At 36.6% G+C, this 23627-nt stretch overlaps 1 protein-coding gene and 1 long non-coding RNA gene across 6 annotated transcripts; both read right to left on the bottom strand.

Annotated features, from left to right (window-relative positions):
* Window positions 1–1651: 1651 nt before the first annotated feature.
* On the bottom strand, window positions 1652–22458 carry LOC106164157 (cytochrome P450 3A29). Of its 5 annotated transcripts, XM_087013073.1 has the most exons (15): window positions 22387–22458; window positions 21247–21598; window positions 19849–19911; window positions 17168–17258; window positions 16598–16656; window positions 16293–16389; window positions 15499–15618; window positions 15212–15300; window positions 14569–14720; window positions 13986–14107; window positions 13415–13600; window positions 13029–13175; window positions 11487–11575; window positions 10958–11104; window positions 1652–2731 (listed from the first exon to the last, which is right to left on the bottom strand). In XM_087013073.1, exons 3-15 carry the CDS (start codon window positions 19899–19901, stop codon window positions 2470–2472), a joined length of 1614 nt encoding a protein of 537 aa, XP_086869199.1. In that variant the 5' UTR covers window positions 19902–19911; window positions 21247–21598; window positions 22387–22458; the 3' UTR covers window positions 1652–2469. The 5 variants fall into 5 exon arrangements, with proteins under 5 accessions (XP_086869199.1, XP_086869202.1, XP_086869200.1 ...); XM_087013076.1 differs by lacking the exon at window positions 16293–16389; XM_087013074.1 differs by lacking the exon at window positions 21247–21598 and having other exon boundaries at window positions 22387–22430.
* Window positions 3481–6669, bottom strand: LOC147761909 (uncharacterized). Its single transcript, XR_015334503.1, has 2 exons — window positions 5708–6669; window positions 3481–5140 (listed from the first exon to the last, which is right to left on the bottom strand). It is a non-coding gene; the product is annotated as an uncharacterized LOC147761909 (long non-coding RNA).
* Window positions 22459–23627: the final 1169 nt, after the last annotated feature.

Below are 23627 nucleotides of genomic sequence, written 5' to 3'. Positions count from 1 at the left end.
AATCGATTTTGCCGACTTTTACACCGACTTCACGGGAATATGAACACTTTTCCAACGAGTTGGGACCCAAACGCAACATGTGTTTCATATCAACACAAAGCACACTTGTTTACCTTTTAGAATATATATAAAAGGCTGGTGATATCAACAATGTAGCAATTTTGTTCAAATTGAAACACCCTAGTGTCACACGCTTCAAAAATGCGAGTGCTTGGCGTCGCGTTCACCTCACGCTAAAAAAATGGACAAAGCTGAATTTTCAATATATATATACTGCCAGAGACCCAGTTTAACCAGCTTTCATGATTTAGTTTTTAAAACTTTGTACAATTTAAACTTCTTATAGAAATCTTCAAATAGAAAATTTCGGACACCTGAAACGGGGCACCATTTGCAATCACCCGCGTGGATAAATCTTCCATTTTACCGTTCTGAATCTATTTTTTATGACAACTAACCTTAAAATTCCGAATCCCTAGATATTCCCGCTTCTTTTTATATATCTATCGTTTAATCACATCAACTGTTGACAAAACTACACATGAAAATATGAAGAGCTCAAAAGTCGTCCATTTTCACTCGATTTTGCTGAAAGTAGTGCGAAAATGGCCGTCGCTTCAGACAGTGTGCACGCGCAGCTCGAAATCTGCGGACAGACTGTATATACAAACCCCAATACTCCCTACTAATTTTAAACTGTACTTGCCATACGGGAGCCCGCGGACTACCATTCCTGTCATTCCGGTTTGCAGTGTTTTTTTTTTTTTTTTTTTTTTTTTTTTTTTTTTTTTTTTTTTTTTACCCGTGTGCAGCTATTTGCAGAAATTCTTAAATTTATAAGTATTGCATTGGATTTACATTTAATGATTCACTGCGCATTTTAAGTTTTTCAAAATCTACTGTGGCCCTCTACTCATGTTGTGACAGTTAAACTATTACAGCGTGGTAATATTAGTAAATATCTGGATTGCAGGTGATTTAAACACCTTTTCAGTAATTGCGTAATCTTAAGTAGCACTTTAGGCTTTGTTTCTCCACAAAAATACAAATTAAGAATCATAACTCTTATCCGTCAGAAACAAAAGGGACCACCCATTGTGGAAAACCTAATTACAGCTTTTATACTAAATGTACCTATATCATACACGGTATATCATTATATTATAGTTGCCATCGTCAACCAAATGTGACGCGCAATGTGCCCTCGAAACCGCATACGCGCTCGGAAATAACAAAACGGGGTGTGACCTCGACCTAGTTCTGTTCCTCGAAAGAAGCTGTCTACTTCAAATGAGGGAATTGTTTTGCAACCCCCAGCCGAATGTGACATGTTAGGTACCCTCGATTCCAAACATGGTGGGCAAACCTCTTCCTCTTAGCTTCCAAATTCTTTCTGACTCTTGAAATAGGACTCTCCGCTTGAATCAGGAAAATCTGAACTACCTGGAAAAATATCGATACTTGGATGAAAGACGTTAGTATCGCTGTCCGAGTCTAATACGGACGAGTTAACCATGTGCCCATCATAATCGCTATCAGACGCGTATGAGTATAATTCAAAATAAAAATGATGAACAATAATCCCTTGATCTATGTCAGCGCTGTCGTTGAATGATTCAATATTTTCGAACCAAAATCTAACCTCTTCGAATGACTCTGCAGAAATCATTTATTTTGCTTTTCCAGCTTTTTTTGAATGCAAAAATAGCAGGGTCTTGTTTTGAACATGGCGATATTCCCCAAAACGGAACTTCAACTGATTATCTACCCGACGAAGCTAGCTACAAGCTAGGTAAACAAACAGTTTACAGCATATTTATAATGACGCACGTCGTGCGTAGTTCCGCCTCTCTAAAATCTAACGCAGGATATTCCTTGTTTATACAGATTGTCATACAATAAAAGCACAAAAATGTTTGGATTTCACCGGTACCACAGATGTATTTCCTATCTTCTATAGGGGGACAGGCTTTTTTTCACTGACAGTTCGTGAGATGACAACCTGTACCGAGTTGCAATCCCTTGACGTTCATATGAGTATGAATGTCTGATACGTTCATATCCAGATTATTATCTCCAAACATGACATAAAATACTATAATTATATATATACACTACCTGAAATACAAAAATTCCCAATATACAATACATGAAATACAATAAATCAACTTTCATATGATTAAAAGAAAGCATATTAGTTACACTCATCACTGTAGATTGGTGTATTATATATCTATAGCTGGCGTTACGCAGAGCATCAACATATTATATATATATCGACATCTCATCTATAGCATGCGTTACGCTGGCCATTATATGTTTTAAAACTTGTATTGTAAAATAATATCTCTGTAAAAAGTATGATGATTAAATTGAAAAAGTATGTGAGCTAAGTCTTGCTGATAGATTAGTCATTGGCAATTATGACACAAGCTATGGAACTTTGTGAATACGTTCAGTTAATGTCTATTATTCAGTATTATTGACCACTACATTCCGCCTTGTAAGACGCACGGTGACACCTTTCTCCGGCTGCACTGTGCTCTTGGCTACGTGAACCAGTGGGATCTGCGTCTCTGAACAGCTCTCAACGCTGAACTTCTTCACGAGACACGCCAAGGTCATCTTGGCCTCCATCAGGGCGAACCTCATACCAATGCAGTTTCTGGGGCCTGCCCCAAATGGAAGCCAGGCCATAGGGTGACGCTTAGCAATCCTCTCTGCCGTGAACCTGGATAGAAGAACAGCACAAAGATAACGTAGAATTACGTGTCACGTCACTTGAACCGTGTTCACCAACCACTATAGCTGAGCATGAATACGCCTGGATGGCAATTGGATGACTTTACAATTACAAAGCTTAAACATTTATTATTAAAATAAAACGATTCTTCTAATAACTAAAAACATTCTCCGAACAGTTATTTAATTGTTATTTATAATCAAAGACAAAGTTATAGGATAATAAACAAGACTGAAAGGGTTTTAGAGAGAGAAAAAACTGAAAAGTTAAGACAAACATTTCAAATGTAAACACCAAGATTTAGATTTAAGTGCCAGTTTTTTTAAGCACCAGACAAGTGCGGCAAGGTGGGGGTTCACAGAATTTGACCTTATTCGGCTGAAATACTTGCCTGAGGACCCTTTTAACTTCTGCCAAATGTTATGCCATAAAACTGTATTTCAAGGGATTTATGCCCAATTTTCTGTTTTTCCAGCTTTCGAAGCAGATTTTCAGTTATCATACACGTCACTCATATATATGCTTATTATACTCTTATCTAGCAATATATTTACTATGTACATGTATGATGTATTTTGTTGATCAATATTCTTCCCCCGAAGACTTTCAAACTAAAAATATAACCCACCTTGTCCACACTGTACCCACTTTTTTCACCCCACCCCCCAAAACTAAGTTTAAGCATGGCAATTTTCAGAGGGTCATATACCCACTAGTAGAGGTCCGATTTCTGTCAAACCTGTATGGGTTTGTAAAGGAACATTAAAAATATAAAGTACAAAGGAGATCCTCGTGGCCTTTTCTTTTGTTGGCGATATATTTTAATATTAAAATATCCGAAAATTGTAAAATTTGAATGGGTGTTGCTCTTGTCTTGGCCAGTAATACCTGCTCAATTACTCTAATCACGGCAGATATGAACAATAGACTTTACAAGAATAGGCAATTGCCCTATAACAGAGCCCACCTTTGGGATTTAAACCGTCATATTCATATTTTGATGACTTGTGATAGAAATTTATGTAGCTTTGGTTAAGACATAAACCCTTTTCAACCTGCTACTTGGCCTCAAGTTTTTACCCTTTGCTCAATAGCTTCCATCTCGATTGTACACCTGGGAATGGTATTCCCTGTAATACTATAGCTTACAAAATTAATTTAAAATACTTTTAGTCTAATAAATTTAATTATTCAGAAAATAAAACGACAAACAACCCACATTTTTCTTACATTTAATCATATAAAGAAAACTGTTTTCCTTCAACTTTTCTTTTCATCTACTACTTCAACAATTATTGGACACAAGTGGGCACCAATCACACACACAGCTTTTAATCAATCAACAATGTTTCATTATGCATAATCATCTCTTTATTGGATCTTTAAAGTTTAAGTATAAATAAGCAAATCATTTGGAAGTGTAGCAAACAATTGAAATCTTCAAACTGGAAAATACTTATTACCAATAACTTAATAAATGGGTGGAAGGCATTGTAACTGCCATTCAAGACTACTCCTGTCACCCTTAACTGAATAAGACACCGACAAAGTTTTGACTCAAGATTTAAGTGAATGTTTCAAAAAAAAAAAAAAAAAAGTACACTTGATTTTCATTCTACAAAAACATCAAAGTAATGCAAATCTATATTATCCAACTGAATCCCCTTCCTGAGAAGAATGAAGAAATAAGTTGAACTTATGTAATGGTGTAATTCATGGATTATTTTGCACTACTCAGGACCAGGGACATATATTGCTGCTTTCAAATATATAAGTCAAACTGATCTTTTGCTCCAAGGAATAAAAATATGATATTCAATATCAATATCTCAGTAAGATCTTATCCCATTTAAAGGTGGCATTCACGGATATCTTCAGTAAAATGAAACAGAAAAAAAGCAGCCATGATCCTAGGTTTCAAAAAAAAAAAAAAAAAAAAAGAACTCCGAACATTTATCATGGGACTCAACACCTAAGCGGCCAGAGGTCCGGGACACCTTGAATTGAATTAAAAAATGCGGAATTCCACGTTTCTGGGGCCAAAATTCATGTCTGAAAAGCTCCTTGTAAAAAAAGGTCATCGAAAAGTGTCAGTTTTCATCATTTAATGAAGCTCCCATAAATTACTTCCTCTTGGGGGATCTCCTTGCTACTTGCTTGGATCATCATGGCTGACATTAGCTATCTGTCAGGTCATTGGTGTCCTTCCACTGTAGATACAAATACTTGTTCAAAGTAGATAAACATCAAAAATACATTTTAGTTTGTTGGCCAGTAAGTCAATCCTCTTCACAAAACTTCTTTTTCGGGTGCTTGGATTAATCACTATTTTCTTTGCCATATATATCTGATTCCTGGCTGCTCTTTCTGACCAGTCTCCAAATTAACATCTTCTAGCTAAAATAACAACAAAAATTTATTCTTTAATCTATTGAATGGTTTTAATTTTCAACCAACAAAATTTACCATGAAACCCCATTTTAGGCTACAACTAAACTTTATTTCATATATATATATATATATATATATATATATATATATATATATATATATATATATATATATATATATATGTCTTGATAAAATATATATATTATTATTCATGTAATTGTGATATGATTGTTACCCTTTAAATCACTAGCAATGATCTATAAAAGCAGTATTATTTAGTTGTGAGGGTTCTGTAACTTGTTGCTCATACAAAAAAAAAAAAAAAAGTTTACACTGCTAACATGTACAGTACAAACATAAGCTCTTTTCACTTTACGTAATAACAAATTTGCTGTGGTTCTGAGGGTCAGAGATAGCAGTATTTAGATGATGACTTAGCTTCACTTGTCTAATTACTATGCATATTTAATTAAAACAACACAGATATCATACCATTATCAACCTTCTGTCTGTATGAAAATTCGGTGTGTTAATTAATTATAAAGATGTGACGAATGTCAACTTTTTAATTACCTGGGCCCAACGAACTGAATATCTTGGCTTTGTCTTGATAAAAATTTGGATACACTGTGCATGAAAGCTCCCGCTTGGTCCGAGCAAGGAGAGTCCTACAATAATAACTTGGTTCGAAGAAGTAGTTGACGTGTTCTTGCAGCTCCCCAAAGTATCCATAGCATGTGACGATGCGCTGGACACACGACTGAGTCGAGCTCACTCTCCATTCCTCTGATCTGATGACATTGCCTCTCATTAGCCTCTCACTCTGCATGTAACTTTTAGCATCGGGAGGTGACCCCAATCATCTCAGTCGTATCTCCTGAGTATCGCACAACCTTTCCGTCTTTGTAACGGTCTACAGAACAAAAAAGTATGCGCTTTGCTGCTTGAAATTCGGAAAATCTGCAGTGCATTCATCGCACGTTTTCCACCACTGCTACTTGAAACTGTCATGGCCGCCTACACGAATTTAGTTTCGAATGCATGTTTACCCCCGTATTTGAACTTAGCATATACTTAATATCCAGGAATCAATAAATAAAAAGTACAGAAGACTATTTAAGTTAATTAGTCCCTAAGTAACGTTGAAATTAACTTAAACATTCTTGAATGCAAATCGAAACTGTGGGAAGCAAAAATGTTTTACGATAATGTAGCCAGAAAATAGAAGAATTTGCGTCGCTGTTGCAAAATTTGTAGGGAAAAGGCCACGCCAGTGTTTTAATTTATGGTAGGCCCCTTGTCCATATTTTCAGTAAATATCAGTGATATTATCCAAGGTGCTCTACTAGTGGAGATATAAGGCTATTGACAGGGTGGGTATCTGCGGCAGTCATCAAGTGACCTCAAATAACCTCGGTAGTTTGTAACCATAGCAACGGATTTATGATATAAATCTCTGTCGTTATAAAGATTATATATCCATCTTTCAATTGTGGTATTGACCGAAGTAATGTATTGATCACTTGATGCACATTTGTGAACCAAACTTCGATGAAAAATACACCACTCACACAGCTGAAAAGTGAGACGGGAGCCACGCGAGGTAGTAGGCTTGTTAAGGACCAAAAAATGGCCAAACGCTGCATTTTGTAGTACAAATGTCTAACTTGGCATAAATGTTCCTTGGGCCAAAAGAAAATTTTTTATCCAAAGAGACGCTCTATCGATGCATAAATTAGCATAAATTAAGCAAATTAGGTGCCAAAATATGTAATATTTCATATTTCCATTAATATTTGGCCTAGAAACATGTATAGATTATCAAACCTGAATAAATTAGTGTCTAGGAACCCATTTTTGATCATTTGGAAGCAATTGGTGGCCATTTTGTGCCTCAAATCCAAGATGGCCGCCACCCGCCATTTTGAAAATGGACATAATTTTGCTATTTTATGATGAATTTTGATGCGTTTGGTCTATGTATACTTGATATATATATATATCGATTCCTACTGTTTTGGGGGTGCACAAGTCATTTTTGATATTGTTTTGGTGATAGTAGGTGATTTGAAGGGACAGAGAGGGTGTTTTAAGTGCCTACCAAGATATGTGTGAACGCTGCAAAACCATGGATATTGATAAGCCATATTCAAATATATCTCAATGCAATTTTTTGTTATATACCATCACTATAGGACTATATTATGAGCCAAAAAACACATTTTCACCATTATGGAGGACATTGGTGGCCGTTTTATCCCTCAAATCCAAGATGGCCGCCAAAAACCATTTTGAAATTGAGCATAATTCGCTATTTTGAAACTATATGTATTACATCTTTGTAAATGAGTAATACGTCATTTTATATTACTTTCTGGTGCAGAATACATTATCTGTTCCATAAAATGTAAGCACAAACTATTTTAGCCTCCAAAATCAATATGCATGTAGGCTTAAGTTGTCAAATAGACTTACATATGCCATGTAGTCTAATTAGCACAGCATGTTTTATAAAATCCTAAAGAGCTTGAAACAAGTGTAAGAGACCAAAATGGCTTAACTTAAGGTAAAGAACACATACTTGGTGCTTTGGAGACAATTGGTAGCCATTTTGATCCTCAAATCCAAGATGGCCGCCAGTCACAATTTTGAAATACGGGTAAGGCATAACTCATCAATTTGAAGCTATTGGTCTTACACTAGAGTGTTATACATTGTTTTTTATCATTTGGATTGTAGAAGTCATGTGTCTTATCTCTTCTGAGATATAATACAAAAAGAAAATATTACAAGGCTCCAACACCAATACAGGCTTACATCTTCACCTTCGCTTGTATACGTCTTGAAGGCAAACTTGTGCAAAAATATTTTATATAACAATTTAAAATGGTTTTGCCAGACATTAAGTGCAAGAGGCCAGCATGGCTGATTGGTCTTTATGGTGACTCCTGTTAGCTATTCTGTTCTTCATATCTAAGAGCCTGTCGCTATTTTAAAATTATGGCATAATTTACCTTTTTTGAGCTGTTGGACTTTCAAATGGTCGTAATACATCAATTGTTACTATTTTGGAAGTACATAATTAATTCCTGGTGTTACTCTGCACTAGTGGGCTTGATTTGGTCTTAAAGTGCAATTTAAGAACACAAATAGTCTTACATGATCTTAAAACATGAGTAAGACCATTTCTAGTCTGACAGCCAATTAAGTTGTCTCCCCTTAAACATTCTCCTATTGTGAGCAGAGGTGTTCTCTATTGTGAGGGGAGGTGTCCCCCATTGTAAGGGGAGGAAACTGTTTGACCACTTAAGTAGATGTTAGATCATTTTTGATCTTAAAAGCAGATTCAGTCCATTTTAAGACTACTGTTGTAATGATTAAGATCGTGTAAGATCACTCGTGAACTTAAATTGCACTTTAAGACCATATCTAGCCCACTATTGCTGGTGACAGAGGATAATGAAAAAGGCATAAGGTGTTTTAAGATGATGCAAAGATGCATATTCCTGTAGTTGTCATATACTGTAGATGTTTTGTGCTTGTTCGTCCATTGAAAACAATGAGAACTATGTAGTCGCCTTATGAATTTCTGTTGGTAGTGAGATGACTTGTCTGGCCAAATCATGCTAGGAATGATCACTGGCACTGTCAACTAGGAAAAGAGGCTGCTTCCTCGACTTTTTTTTTTTTTTTTTTTGCTATAACCCTCTTGCCTACCTGCACAGCTGCTGCTTTCTAGCTAGTTTTGCAGATTCCTTCTTTTGTGTAAAGATACCACTTTCCTCTGATGCGACATGTTCTCATGCATTGGTGTTTCTCTGGAAACTGGATTTAAATATATTGTCTGGCTGTTTCTCATAGCACACTGATAAAACCTTAATTCTTACTGGGTGTTGTCTTATTGGCCTTCCAGAGCTTATCATGCATGTTTCATTTTGCTGTGCTGCTGGATGATTTTGCAGACAAGATCTAGAGCTATTTCAAAGCAAAGTCCATTTGCTTGTCTTTCACGGGCATTTACGCATTAACACAACTACGTAACCAAGTTCCAGTATTATAAGAAGACACATTTTTCGCACTTCAAATCTTCGGGACTATATTTAACATGCAAATGCAAGCCCCAGTGACTGGGACATAAATGTACATGTGGCTTTTTGGTTCACATTGACCAGTAAAAGATTAATAATATAATACCACTATGTATATATATATTTTTATTTTTCAACCTTATATTACCTTTTTTTTTATCTTCTGTCACCAAATTAGCACCGGAAAATTACTTTTGAGTCCCCAGAATAGTACCATTTTACCTAATACAAGTAAATGAGGGTCCCATAGTTCAAAATTTATAAATTAATCCAAATTATTAAAATAGCGGCATGCAACCAACACTAGGTTTTGATCAAAATAATGGCTAACAATTTTCCTCATGCGGTCAAAGATGTATTATTTTGCTTTAATACAGCCATTTTGTTTGCTGACACTTGTTTTATAGGTCGGGCAAAAGCAGTTTTGTAATAATTGGATTACTCATTGTACATATAAACTGCAGGCCCATGTGGCGATTGAATCCTATATTTATTTAGAGACTTATAAAAGTTTCTATTTACATTTTATGAAACCGAAAATGCATTCTGCACCAGGAAATAATAAAAAATGACGTATAGCACGCTTATGAAGGTGGGATAGTTTCAAAATTGTGAATAATGCTCAATTTGAAAATGGCGTATGAGGGCCATCTTGGATTTGAGGCACACATTTTATGAAACAAATAATGTATTCTGCACCAGAAAATATTATAAAACGACGTATTACTCATTTACAAAGATGTAATACATGTAGTTTTAAAATAGCGAATTATAACAAATGTCAAAATGGTTTTTGGCGGCCATCTTGGATTTGAGGGATAAAACGGCCACCAATGGCCTCCATAATGGTAAAAATGAGTTTTTTGCTCATAATTTAGTCCAATATGGATAGTATATAACAAAAAATTGCATTGAGATATATCTGAATACGGGTTATCAATATCCATGATTTTGCAGCATTCACACATATCTTGGTAGGCACTTAAAACACCCTCTCTGTCCCTTCAAATCACCTACTATCACCAAAACAATATCAAAAATGACTTGTGCACCCCCAAAATAGTAGGAATCGATATATATATCAAGTATACATAGACCAAACGCATCAAAATTCAACATAAAATAGCAAAATTATGTCCATTTTCAAAATGGCGGGTGGCGGCCATCTTGGATTTGAGGCACAAAATGGCCACCAATTGCTTCCAAATGATCAAAAATGGGTTCCTAGACACTAATTTATTCAGGTTTGATAATCTATACATGTTTCTAGGCCAAAAATTAATGGGAATATGAAATATTATATATTTTGGCACCTAATTTGCATAATTTATGCTAATTTATGCATCGATAGAGGGCGTCTCTTTGGATAAAAAATTTTCTTTTGGCCCAAGGAACATTTATGCCAAGTTAGACATTTGTACTATAAATGCAGCGTTTGACCCCTTAACAAGCCTACTAAGGCAGTGAAATATGAATATGGCTGTATCTCGACAATAACGCAACGTAAAGCTTTAATATTTTACAGTTAAATTAAGGTCACAAAGGTGATTAACTGTGGGCAAAATGAGTGTATTCTGTGAGAACCCCACCTTGCCGCTTTTTGGCTGATTTGCCTGGTGGTTAGAAAAACTTGCACTTAATAACAGTTCCATAGTTTATCTCAGTTTACAACAACTCGTTTTAAAGTTGAAATATAGCAATATCATACAAAAATCGATAGGCGGCAGCACCTTACCGTTCAGGACAGAAGAGGCTGGGGTCTGGGGGTCCCCAGTGCTCGGGATCCATGTGGATACTGTATATGTTACAGCGGACACTCATACCTTTGGGAATGTGAACACCCATCACTGTGCTGGATTCTTGGGCTGTTCTCCCTGGCCCACTAGTAAAAACATGCTGGTTTATAGAAGTAGTTTGACAAAGGAGTCCATGATGAAAAGTAATCGTTTCTAAAGAGGCTTATTCTACCCATATCGTGCTTTCTATCTATAAGACTTTTCCTTAAAAGACCATGATTAAAAGACTTCCTCATAAACGATTCAATATTTTATCATTACACAAAAGCCAATGAAAAACCTATTTCCCTGAAAAATTCCCGTTTCCAAAGCAAGGGTATGTAGGGAAAGGGTAGAACAAAGCAGGTGCCCCCAACAATTTATTAAGGGTTATTTCCTTAGCGGAAAATAAGGTATGTAGCTGCTTCTACTTACCTTTTATATGATAATATAAATGTTAATTAAATGTGTATTTTTTAGTCCACTTACACTGGAGCGACAGGGTGTAGTCGTAGCGATTCCTTGAGGAACATGTCTAAATACTGCATCTTACTTATGGTTTCATACGATGGAGGACCCTAAAAGAGTTTTGAAAAAAAAAAAAAAACAATAAACAAACAGAATGAATCAACATAACAAACATATTTCTTTCCATACAGAAATGGAAATCAAATTCTCCCATTTTCGCCTTAAAATAACGACATCAGCACCATACATGTACATTTACGATTAATACCTCATGCATAGGTGATGGTTGGCTCATCTTCTTAAAAAAGATGTCACTGTGCATCAGTTGTGAACATTTGCAGCACTTAACCCTCAAGAGACCAAGCTATTTTACTGACTGAAATGACCAAGTGGGGTCATCTATGACCCCATTGTGCTCTGTACAGGGATCCTTATCAAAAAGGCTGTTGAGGGTTCATCACGCCTATACTACTCCCAGGATTTAAGACAAGTATTTTATAATGATCTATTGTAATAAGTATTTGGTAATAATGCTTTGATTGCATGAGATAACCAAGCACAGATTTTAAGAACAACTTTACACCGGTATTTAGACAGTCCTTGTCAGTCTCCACTTGCAGAAATATTTCTCTTTTTATTTGCCACACTAAATGAAAAAAGTACATTACAAAATTACTTTGAGTAGAAATATTTTAACTTATGTTGAGATAGCATCCTGCTAACTTCAATAATTAGCTGACTTGCTGAGTAGGGAATACCCTAATGCTGGTAAGGAAGTCATACTACTCAGAACACATTCAATCAACCTACATGTATGTTACTACCACATCTGTGTATAAAACAAAATCCACACAAACAATTTGTTAATATATGTATAATATGATATCGACAGAATTCTTTAGACTTCCAAAATACCCAAAAATTGTAACCGCCAAAATGAGAGACCCAGTTATGAGAATAAGTTCCAACAAAGCTACTGAAATTATATAGATTCAGCGATGCACTATTGGTAACACTTCAAGCACAATCTTCACAAACCACTTATTTGTGCCTATGTTTTGGGCACACTGGCTGGTTGCATGAAGCACATGCATGTGACATGTTCCTGTCAGTGTTGCATGGGCAAAACATTTGAATAAAATTTAAAAACTAATATTTAAAAACCAATGCTTCTCTTTGGGGTCATAAATGACCCCACAAGAGTTTGTGATGTAACGCCACACTAATTGGTCAATCCCTACAAAAAACTGTGAAAGTGTGTAGGATTAGTAGACTGACAAACTCATGCAAGGAAAGAAAATTCGAATAAAAAATAAAGAGATGGCACATTAAATCATATGGCTGGGGTCGTAAATGACCCCACTCAGTCACTTGAGGGTTAATTATTTGATAGGGACTTAGATCATAATTGTGCACGTGCACCATTCCGCTTTAAAAAGGTGTGTACAGAAGCTACATATTAATCCAACTATATTACTCCAAATCTGACCGCGTGTATATTCATAGACCGTTGTTTCAATACATAGTCGCTTGCCCTCAAGAGAGATATGTTTGCAGTCCTACCTCCTCAGTGCAGTATTGGTCTACCTCCTCCTGGAGAGCTTTCTGCGCCTCTGGACTCGTTGCTAGGTGGTAGGCGGCGTAGGCCAGGGCGGTGCTAGTGGTTTCATATCCAGCCAACAGAAACGACGAGCACTGCGTTTGGATCTCCTAAAGATAAAAAAGACCAAAGCCACCAATGATTGCTCAGTTACCTTTTTATTGAAGTAATGGCGCTGCTTGTGTTGGTATCAATTAACGTGTCTGCATATAGCCGTGAAACGTAGATTGTTTTGGCACACACACACACATACACACACACACATACACACACACACACATACACATGCACTTACACACACATAGACAAACATACATGTACACACACCCACAGAAGATTGCCTTTTTACCTTTTCTGTGAGTTTGGCCTTTTGTGTAACTATTCTTTGAGATGACGAAGAGTCGTTCTGCTGACCCGTTTCCCCTCCCTGTTGTGTTGATATTACGTCACTGTCCGTCATCGCCTGGGGTACAGTCGAGTCCAGATTGTCAGTTTTGGCGTCCAACATAAGCTGTAGGAGATCCACGCGTCGAGACTGAAAGTTTACCACATGATTGTTAATCACTTTCAATTAGTTTATTGGTCACTGAAATACTTTGTTGAAGGGTATTTATTCATGTTGTTTGAACTGTTTTTGATATAAATTATTAACATTTTAGGTTTAACAATTGAAATTGTTAATAAATAAATATGTTGGATAAAAACACCCAAACTAAGAAAGACATATAAGCCGGAAGCTATGGAGTTTTGCATTTGTAATTTCTTCAAAAATTGTGAATATATACGGATGTCAATATCAATAGATTTGTTAATTTCATTGCATGACAGATTTTTACCAGTAGTATATATATATATATATATATATATATATATATATATATATATATATATATATATATATATATATATATATCATTTACTTTTGGATCATTTAATCTAGACTGTATGGCAGCCCTGGCAAGTACGCCTATGTCATGTCTCGTCTTTCTCATCAGATATTTGTTCCACACCTTGGTTAGACCGGTCAACGATGGAAAAAGATCTGCAAACAGAGACATATATAAGGTACAGATCGCATAAAAATATGATTTGCTTTAATGATAGTTTGATCCTTAGCTTTATAAGTAGTGTTCAATGTGTTCATTTGTTTGAATACCGGTATTCATTGTTATACATTTTCTAAAATGTTGGTAAATATCAGCAAAAAATTACATATGTGGTTATCTCAAATCTGCCAACCCAAACTTGCACTTCACAGATTGTCGGCCTTATTGGTCATCAACAAAAACCCAAAAATGATATACGAGTAACTTTTAGATGTGTTTATAATTTGGGTCCAGTTTAATTCATAGTACATTGTAAGAAGATGAATATTGCACATAGTTTAAATAAACAATAAACTGAAAACGTTCTTGCAGCTATATTTTAAGTCTCATTACTTTAGACTTTCTCTAAAACTGGTCTATTCTTTCTAAAATTAACATTGTTATGACGTGAACATACCGGAAATAAACATTGGCCACATCATCACCAGTGACGTGCTGAACACTTTACGACATGCTGCTAGAAATGGTGACGTGTTATCTCGCACTGAGTTAATCTCGAGACCAAAGCCACACGAAGCGATGACTTCCGTAGTGAGGCCTTGGAAGTCACTGAAATCATATACCACAAAATATAATGTATTGAATAACCAGAAATCACAGCCAGAGAGAGAGAGAGAGAGAGAGAGAGATCGTTACAAAAAACATGATAATGGCGGCTACGGAATCTGTGTATGTGCATTTGTACACGTAAGAGGATGAAAAGAACTATATAAAGAATGTATGTCTGGTACTCTTAATGTGCAGGAGGATTAAATCTCCCCCGAACCTCATCCGTTTTGAATACAGTCGTAACGTCTAAGGCCCCTCTGTCTATCCCACTGTCTGTCACACAAACGTCACCAGCTCTTATGTCTTGTTACACTGAACATTATACAGAAGACTGAAGCTCGAGATGTTAATTTAAAAATACCATAGAGAAACGTACATAAACGTACGGTTTTATTGAAATCGCGAAGCTGACATCTAACCTTCCGCCCTATTCATCCATTTCCATTCAAGCTGTGAAATTTTACGTGACTTTGTCAGTAGTTAGTACTTACCCGTGGATATCGAACGGTTTTTCTTCCTGGCAACGCTTCTCCATTGACTCTATGAAACTGTTCACCGACTCCTGGATCAGTGGCGCCATCTGCAATGAAACGAAGCTACACATGCCACAGTCTATACAACCGCATGTTTATCGAAGAGAGATTTGTATTACCCTTGAATAAAGCTATCACCTTGGGGGGTTGGGGTACTCAGATTTGTATAAGACAGAAGCATCTTATGCCGACACGTTAAGTCTCGAATCGAACTTTTTACTTTTCATAATCATATGTTTTCTTACTTGTTTCATTTTAAGGGAGGAGAAGGTCGGGTTGATTATTACACGTAAGCGCTTCCATCGTTTTCCTTTCGCGAAAACCATCTGTGTTTCTTCATCTTCCGTGTCTATTGAATTAGGAATCTAAAAAATGAATCCAAATTGATCAGTGTCATTGTTAGTGGAAAACGAAGTTACATGTATAGTGCTCACCTAAAAATAATTAGCAAAGTGAAAAAATTCCAGCAAAACTGCAGCAATATTAAACGAAAGCTAAGCAGCAGCGAGCTGTTACAAATTTGCAAGAATGAAATGCAGTTTGCAGCGATTTTGCAGCAGGCCTGATATTTTGTCAAGGTTCAATTTACATTTTTTGTTTGAATTACACTACCAAGTATGCTATTTCACCCCAAAACATCGTCTAGCCAGCCCGACAATAAACATTTTCTAAGGTCTCATTCACAGAGTCACCATCGGTCTACCATCGATCGACTTTACTCCGTGGGGACGCTCGCTGTCTGCAACAACTGAATGTCACGCCTCCTCCTGGCGTTAAGAAGAATACAAGAAAAAAATAAGTTGGTGGTTAAACGAGTAAGTTTGAAACAGGAGAAGGTGTGTCGTTCAGTTAAGCAGATTGCACTTAGCAAGAGCCCCTGCAGAGTTGGGTCGTCTGACATGGACATATAGTATCCATGGGAATCGGGTCTTAAATGCACTGGTCAACTAATCAAAATGAAAACGCAATGCTCATTCTTGGTAAGCGGCATGTTTGGGGGAAATAATTCTTTATGGTATTATTGATAATTGTTACTCACTGCTCTTTGGTGAAATTTACTGAACTGTTTGACAAAGACTTCTTGCAGAAAATCGACATCTGAGGTCACTATACTGGGAGAATTGAGAAAGAAGACCCTAAAATAAAGACAAGACCTGGCTAATTATGGTTTGGATCAGTGGTAAATAATTCATATATCTGGCATTGAATCGCAATAAATAGTGGCGATTAAGCACCAATCTTTTAAAGAGTTGCTTACAGCAACAAAAATAGTAAATGATAATAAAGACTAAAAAGGACTTGATAATATGTTGTATATATGTAAAGAGTGCGTTGAATACATACCCAAACGTTTTTCCATAGAGCTGTTCCCAATTTCTGTATGCCATCCAAACTGGCTGGGACTAGATCAAAATGAATGTGCATTTCACTATTGACTGATTTTTGTAGTTCAAATATTGGTATCCAGAGTGAGTTATATATTTTTACAAACTCTGGATGCAAATTGGAATGGCTTTTCACCGTAAACATTTGACACTTTAGATAGCAACCCAAAACATCAACAAATGTTCCTACGTCCTTTCTAAAAGTATACTTGTAATTAAAGCTTATTGCAGCTTAAATATCATGGTCACCCGAGGACACAATCGACATGAATGCTGATTCCGGGAATCCCCATACATGCACGGCGGTACTGGGATAAAGTAACGACGAGGGCAACTAAGTGTGAAAAGCCTTCAACATGTATGATAATACAACTGGCAATTACTTTATACGTTGATAGTAAATACAGCGTATTTCATCATTTCGAAAATGAGGTAGTAAACTTTCACAACTATCTGAATAAAAAAAAGGATAAATACAAATATACACTGTTTATTTGCAGTGTTGTTATTTTCCAATATGAAAACAAACCATTATCTGTCTGAAATTTCCAAATATGAGGTTTGGCGGAGGACCGTTGATTCCCATCTTCTTGAACACACGGTAACTGTCTATCCTCTGCCTAAATGCAAAACAACACGGACTATTTATATTAGTTAGGCATAGGTATAATACAGTGGCGGTTTTAGGGGAGAGGGGCCCTCGAGGTCCTGACCTCCTTCGATTTCTGAAGAAAAATCACCAATGGTCCCCTCTTGAAATTAGAATTTCAACTAGCTGAATCATAGTTCAAAACCGTGCCAAATAGCACTGTTCGCCCTCAAAAATACAAAAATGTCTCGGGGCCCCTATTAAGCGCACCCCCCTCTTCAAATAATACTAGATCCGCCTCTGTAATGATAATGCAATGCTTGTGATAATAATTATATTTCTTATTCAGAGTACTTGACGGGTCACTCACTTTTATTACATGTATCACAGTCAAGTGTCAATTAGAGCTCTGAGGGGCCGGAAGATTATTGACAACTCTTGTACATGTGGCATGTATTACGGTCACAGCTGATTAGGAGAACGTCCACACTGTAGTAATTGTTTCATAATTGTAAAACGTGAATTCAAAATTGTGCTAGTCAAATGATCAAATTAGTTATATGTATATGTATACGTATATGTATGCTCGGTTTTAAATCCACTACAATGCCACGTTTGTATTTGGTGATATAATGTACCTACCACAACCATACTATGATATAGTGATATATTATACCTACTACAATACCACAATTGTATTTAGTGATGTATTTTACCTACCACAACCATACTATGATATAGTGATATATTATACCTACTACAATACCACAATTGTATTTAGTGATGTATTTTACCTACCACAACCATACTATGATATACACTGTAAAAACAGTGTTTAGCATTTAAATACATACAACACACGTTAGGCACCTATACGCATTTAGAAATCTGTGTAAATGCTAAACGCGTATAGCTTTTCAAACGTTTCACAGAAGAAAAAGCTAGACACGTTGGCATTGTTACACGTTTAGCTATGTGTTAAGCTTCACCGGCATATGATTCTATAACAAGTCTATCACAAGCTAAGCACATTGGCTAAGCACTTCCCCTGCTAAGCGCGTGAGGCTGCTAAACATATGGAGCTGATATAGGTGTGGAATTCCTTAACGCGTGGAGCTGCTAAACAACATGTTTAGCTTTTCAAGCTCGTCACAGAAAAAAATGCTTCACAATCCCATATATACGATCCCATAACAAGTTTATTACAAGACTCAACAATTTTGCTTAACACTTCCCCTTGTAAACATATGGGGCTGTTGGAGGCGAGAAGCAGCCTGCTCGAACGCGTTGTGTCTTCCCTTGCAGTAACGTGTGATTATTTAAAATAGGCCTATTAAGTAATAATCCAAATAACAAATAACGTTTTCACGACGTTATCAGCTGGTTACATGATGGTGATGGTATAGAATAACGTCATGGTAACGTTATGGGTGTTTTTAACTCCATGCAAAATGATGCACTTGCAATTTTATAAGCGTTTTATAACATTCGGGAAAAACATTATTTAATGTTTTGAAAACTTTTTTTATTAATCACCAAAACACGTCTTATGCTGTATGAACTACAGTTAGCGGTTAATTCCAAAATGGGCTTGGGTTAGTCGGCGACTAGAGCGGTGCGATTTGAAAAATATTCGGACTATCGTTACCAAAATAACCAGCATGTGATGAAAGCTTAAAAAAAAACATTATAATGAATACCCCACCATCATCCTGATGTTCTATTGTTCATTACTTCCGGAAAAAATAAATGAACATCAATACCTTAACGCATTTTATCAAAATATGAAAAAAATGTTTTAAAGTAAAAGTGATATTGTTTCGTGTCTTTAGTAAACTAGTGAATTTTCCTAACTTGTTTTTTCAGAAATATATTCCAATTAACTTCCTCGCAAGGTCAGCTAACACAAGGATGAATAAGTCCCGCTGTAAAGATGATGGTGTGAATCAACTATGTTGACAGTTCACGGTACCCTGTTATAGATAGAGATATCTATAGCAGTTAAAGGTGACCGTGACTTCGCGCACGCGCGCGCGTGTGTGTGTAGTGACTGAAACAGTTGAAAACGTAACAACCTTAAAGTTAATCAAATACACCCTACATTTATTAGGCGTGAAGCACGTCAAAGCGTGTAACATGTTAATAGGCTAAACGTGCTTAGGTGCTAAACGCGTGGAAAAAATGAGACAAAACAGGCGCTTAGAAATGTGTCTCGGAGCTAAACACTGTTTTTACAGTGTAGTGATATATATCATACCTACTACAATACCACATTTGTATTTGGTGATACATTGTACCTACCACAGCCATAATATGATATAGTGATATATATCATACCTACTACAATACCACATTTGTATTTGGTGATTTATTGTACCTACCACAGCCATACTATGATATAGTGATATATATTATACCTACTACAATACCACATTTGTATTTGGTGATTTATTGTATCTACCACAGCCATACTATGATATAGTGATAAATATTATACCTACTACAATACCACATTTGTATTTGGTGATTTATTGTATCTACCACAGCCATACTATAATATAGTGATATATATTATACCTACTACAATACCACATTTGTATTTGGTGATGTATTGTACCTACCACAGCCATACTGATATCAGGATGACGATAACAGCAACCAGATACAGCCACATTGTGAGTAGTCTGAAAGAAACATTTAAAATAAAATAAAATACAAATCAATTGACCATGTATTTCAATGTGACAGCTGATGGGGTTTCCGGTTATTGATATCTGGTCTTTAACATGCTGGCAACACGTTATATGCTCTGTAAACTGACCATATCAAGATATCTCATTCCCTCTCTCTCTTTCTCTTTGGTGGTTCATGTCAGCACAGATTTAAGTGCAGTTGCCATAACTACCGCTTTGGTGGTAAAATCCAATTCCGTTTTCTGTTTTCTTTGCAATATATTTATTGTTTTAAACTCATATGAAGAGCTGTTATCCCCTTAAATTCAGAGGAGGATACAAAGATTATCCTTGCCGAGAGGACAGTAATATTTAGGACACAGCGCGCTGACCTTTCTATAAAAGGCCAATAGTTTAGTCCCAATATTTCTATACTGTTATGACAAACCACCGTTTCATCAGGCCCTGTTCCTTTTCATATAATTTATTTTTGCCTTTTTCTGTTATGTTTTACAATATAGCTTTCAATTTACTTGTCCAATACTTCTTTCCTTGGGTAAAGACGTATATGGCCAAGCCAGAATCTTCACAATATTCAGAGGCAAGAAGTGGTGTATTGTACATAAAAATATATTGTGTATATAACAGTATATCGTATATATAAGGAGTATGTAGGACTGAACACACAAATGGGATTTAAACACTACAGAACTGAATTACTGTGGCATTGAACGACATTAACTGCGGTAAGCGTTAAATGCTTGTTTCAAAAATACAGGACAATAAATCAAGTATTGATCAACAAATATATATTTAATACCCTACACTTATATATCCACGCCACGCACGTGTAACTTGTATAAAAAGCTGATCTGCTATGCAATATATAATATAATATTGTCTGATATGCTAATATAGTTTATACTATCATAATATCCCCATTGCGCTTGCTTTGTGCAGCAAATCTTTCGGTAGATCTAAATGGAAATTAAGACTGGGCCCCCATACCCTAGATCGATCTAACAGGATCGATCCATATCAAAGGGGTTTCTCGCTAAACTACTTTCAGCTTAGACGGCTTAGGTGTCTGGTATGCCAACTGAAGCTGCTTAACGATAATTAATTACCCTCTAGAAGCTTTAGTAGGCGTGACAGAGATCTAATCCGCTTAAGTTGATTGCAATTTAGCGAGAGTCCCCTTTAGAATAGATCGATCCACAGTTAGTACGATAGGGTCTGGGAATAGTTCCTTAGTCTAAATAAGACGTCACATTTAATTGTCAGGAATAATCATCAATAGAAGTATAGACCTAAAGAAAATCCATAAAAAATGTTTATCATACATACCTTTTTCCTTTGACCAGCTTACAGGCGCCTGTAAATACACTAACTAAAATGTACCTTGCGAACCGGTTTTATATGAACGGCTTGTTTATTGTGCCCTAGAAAAGGCCTAAATATAGGACTCTTGCCTATTATGTTCGAAGGCAGAAATTGGGACGCATTGGTTATATTTAAACTGTTGCAGTCGCTGCATAACTATGCGCAATATTAACGGCAGGCAGACTGTATAAATTATCCAAGAGAATGTCGCCCCTTATGGTGCTGGAAGGATTATGCTCTACTTTGAATACGTCTCCAGTACGTCTCAAGTGCCCTGAGTGTCAGAGTCACTGTAAAGCGGGTTTCAACAGTGACCCTGAAGAACAGAGATAGTGGGTGAGGTCAGAATTCCAGGTAGGCCTATGTTATGTGATAGGTGTTAGTGTTGCAGATATGTTACAGATATGTTACATTAATCAACAATTCTGACCTCTTACTAAACACCAGTGTAACACCAATTTTAGTGTAGCAGATCTGTTGAAAACTACAGTTCCTGTTACAGACGGTGTTACACCAAACATCTCTGTTACATAAAATGTTAAATTAATCAGAGCAAACTAAAAAATGTTAAGCTTAAATTTTCAATTGCTTATCCGTTTCTGTAGGGATCAACGAGGGGTTATCACAGAATTATCCTAGCTTATCTGCTTTCGATATTTAGCACGTCAGAAATAAAACATTTTAATTCCTCTCAATTTTAGAAAGTTTAACCACCAAGTGGTTAAGCTGGCGTTACATCTTCAAGAGGTCAAGTCTGAATATGTTAGTGTTAGTGTTATGGTAAAGAACAACATAAACTGTACATGTATAGTCAAAATGCAAATTACCTGCCCACTTCAAACTTGTATGTAGGCTCTCTCTAGTGAACACATGTAAGTTGACTTGGGGATTCCCACTGTGCTATTCTTGCTGGTGTCACACACCAAGAAATAGGTCAACGAGGGACTATCAGCCTGTTAACAACATGCTGCAGCAGAATAGCAGGATGTTGACCACATGCCAACAGACTGTTTACCTGAACTCAATGTTTTCTTATTCGGGTTAACAGGAATGTTAACAGATCTGTAACACTAACACCTAACACGTGTTATGTACATAACATACCTGGAATTCTGACCTCACCCAGTGCACGATTTCCGTAAATAAAAAAAAGACCTGCTCCGCAGTGAATCTGCAGTTGAATGCCATTAGACCAAAATGAAACGTAAAACAGATTTAATTCTGGAATCTAGAACCTAGGGTAGTCTCAAGTCGAATAAAAGAAGTATCTCAAAAAACTCGGAGGCTGGCGCAAAGAGGGGATTGACCGTAGCTACTCTGCTCTTATTAAACGTTGTTGATGTGGTCGGTGGATGGGGGGGGGGGGGGGGGGGGGGGGTGAAAGGGGGTTAGACTGAGGTGGGTGCGTTTGGACAGCATTTTTTTTTATGTTGGTCAGCTTCAAAAGTGTCGAATGTTTATTTAATGATTAATCTAAATACTAATGGGGACGCATGCAAAATTTTCACCAGTGTTTCTAGTTGTGACAGCTAAATTTTATTAGCATAAAATGAAGTTAACGGGACTGAAAGTATGAATTACTACAATTATCACAGCTTCGTAATGATGACTTTCGTAACGCGTGTAGATCTATATCTCAGACAGTGGGTCGGGAGTCTTGTCGGGGGTTATTGTTTATTTATTTATTTATTTATTTATTTATTTATTTATTCTTTTTTCTGCTTGCTCTGAATAACTATAATTTGAATAATTTCTAAAGAAAAACGGAATTCCTTTGAAATTGTTAACTCCACAGCTGTGTTAAGAGCTGTAGCTGGTTGGTAGGTGTGACTGAATGTAGAGTTTAAATCGTGACTAAACATATCGACAAAATAAATTACGATTAGAAAGAAAAGGATGTCACTAGCTTTTGTACTTGAAGAATTATCCATCCTCTACTGTAAATACGTCTCCAGTTGAGGAAAGATCTGTTGATATACACGGTACACCCAGGGCTGGTGTAATAAAGAGGGGATTAGCCGGGGGTAGGGGGGAGATTAAGGTGTGATGTTGGTGGTGGTTTATGTCTCTGTCAATGTGTGTCTTTGTGTGTATGTGTATGTTTGTGTGCATGCCTGTGCGTGTGTATGCGTTTATGCGTATGTTTGTGTGCGTGTGTGTGTATACGTGTGTGTTGAAGTGACAACCGGTGGTTTGACAGGGGTAGGTGGGTATTGTAAGGCCAGTGTGACAGGAATGGTGGTCCGTAATGAACCGTAGACGGTCCCCCATTACTTTGTACAGGTGACATTCGTCGCCAGGGGCGGATTTAGGCCGTCTTCAGGGTCTTCCAGAAAGCGGTCAGT

Source organism: Lingula anatina, chromosome 5 (genome assembly GCF_051362555.1).
Source record: "Lingula anatina isolate TDL-2025a chromosome 5, LinAna3.0, whole genome shotgun sequence".
In the NCBI taxonomy this organism is placed as follows: Eukaryota; Metazoa; Brachiopoda; class Lingulata; order Lingulida; family Lingulidae; genus Lingula; species Lingula anatina.
Note: the sequence above shows the minus strand (reverse complement) of the source record. Positions and strands in the feature narration are given on the sequence as shown.

Bases quoted from the DNA above. Each gene is read 5' to 3' on its own strand.
- LOC106164157 (XM_087013073.1), bottom strand. From the start codon at position 19,901: ATGTGGCTGTATCTGGTTGCTGTTATCGTCATCCTGATATCAGTATGG. The intron at 13,601-13,985 runs GTAAATGATATA...GTAAACTTTCAG, and splicing joins CTAGATTAAATGATCCAAAA to TCTCGACGCGTGGATCTCCT. The intron at 11,105-11,486 runs GTAAGTGGACTA...TGTTTTTACTAG, and splicing joins CTACACCCTGTCGCTCCAGT to TGGGCCAGGGAGAACAGCCC.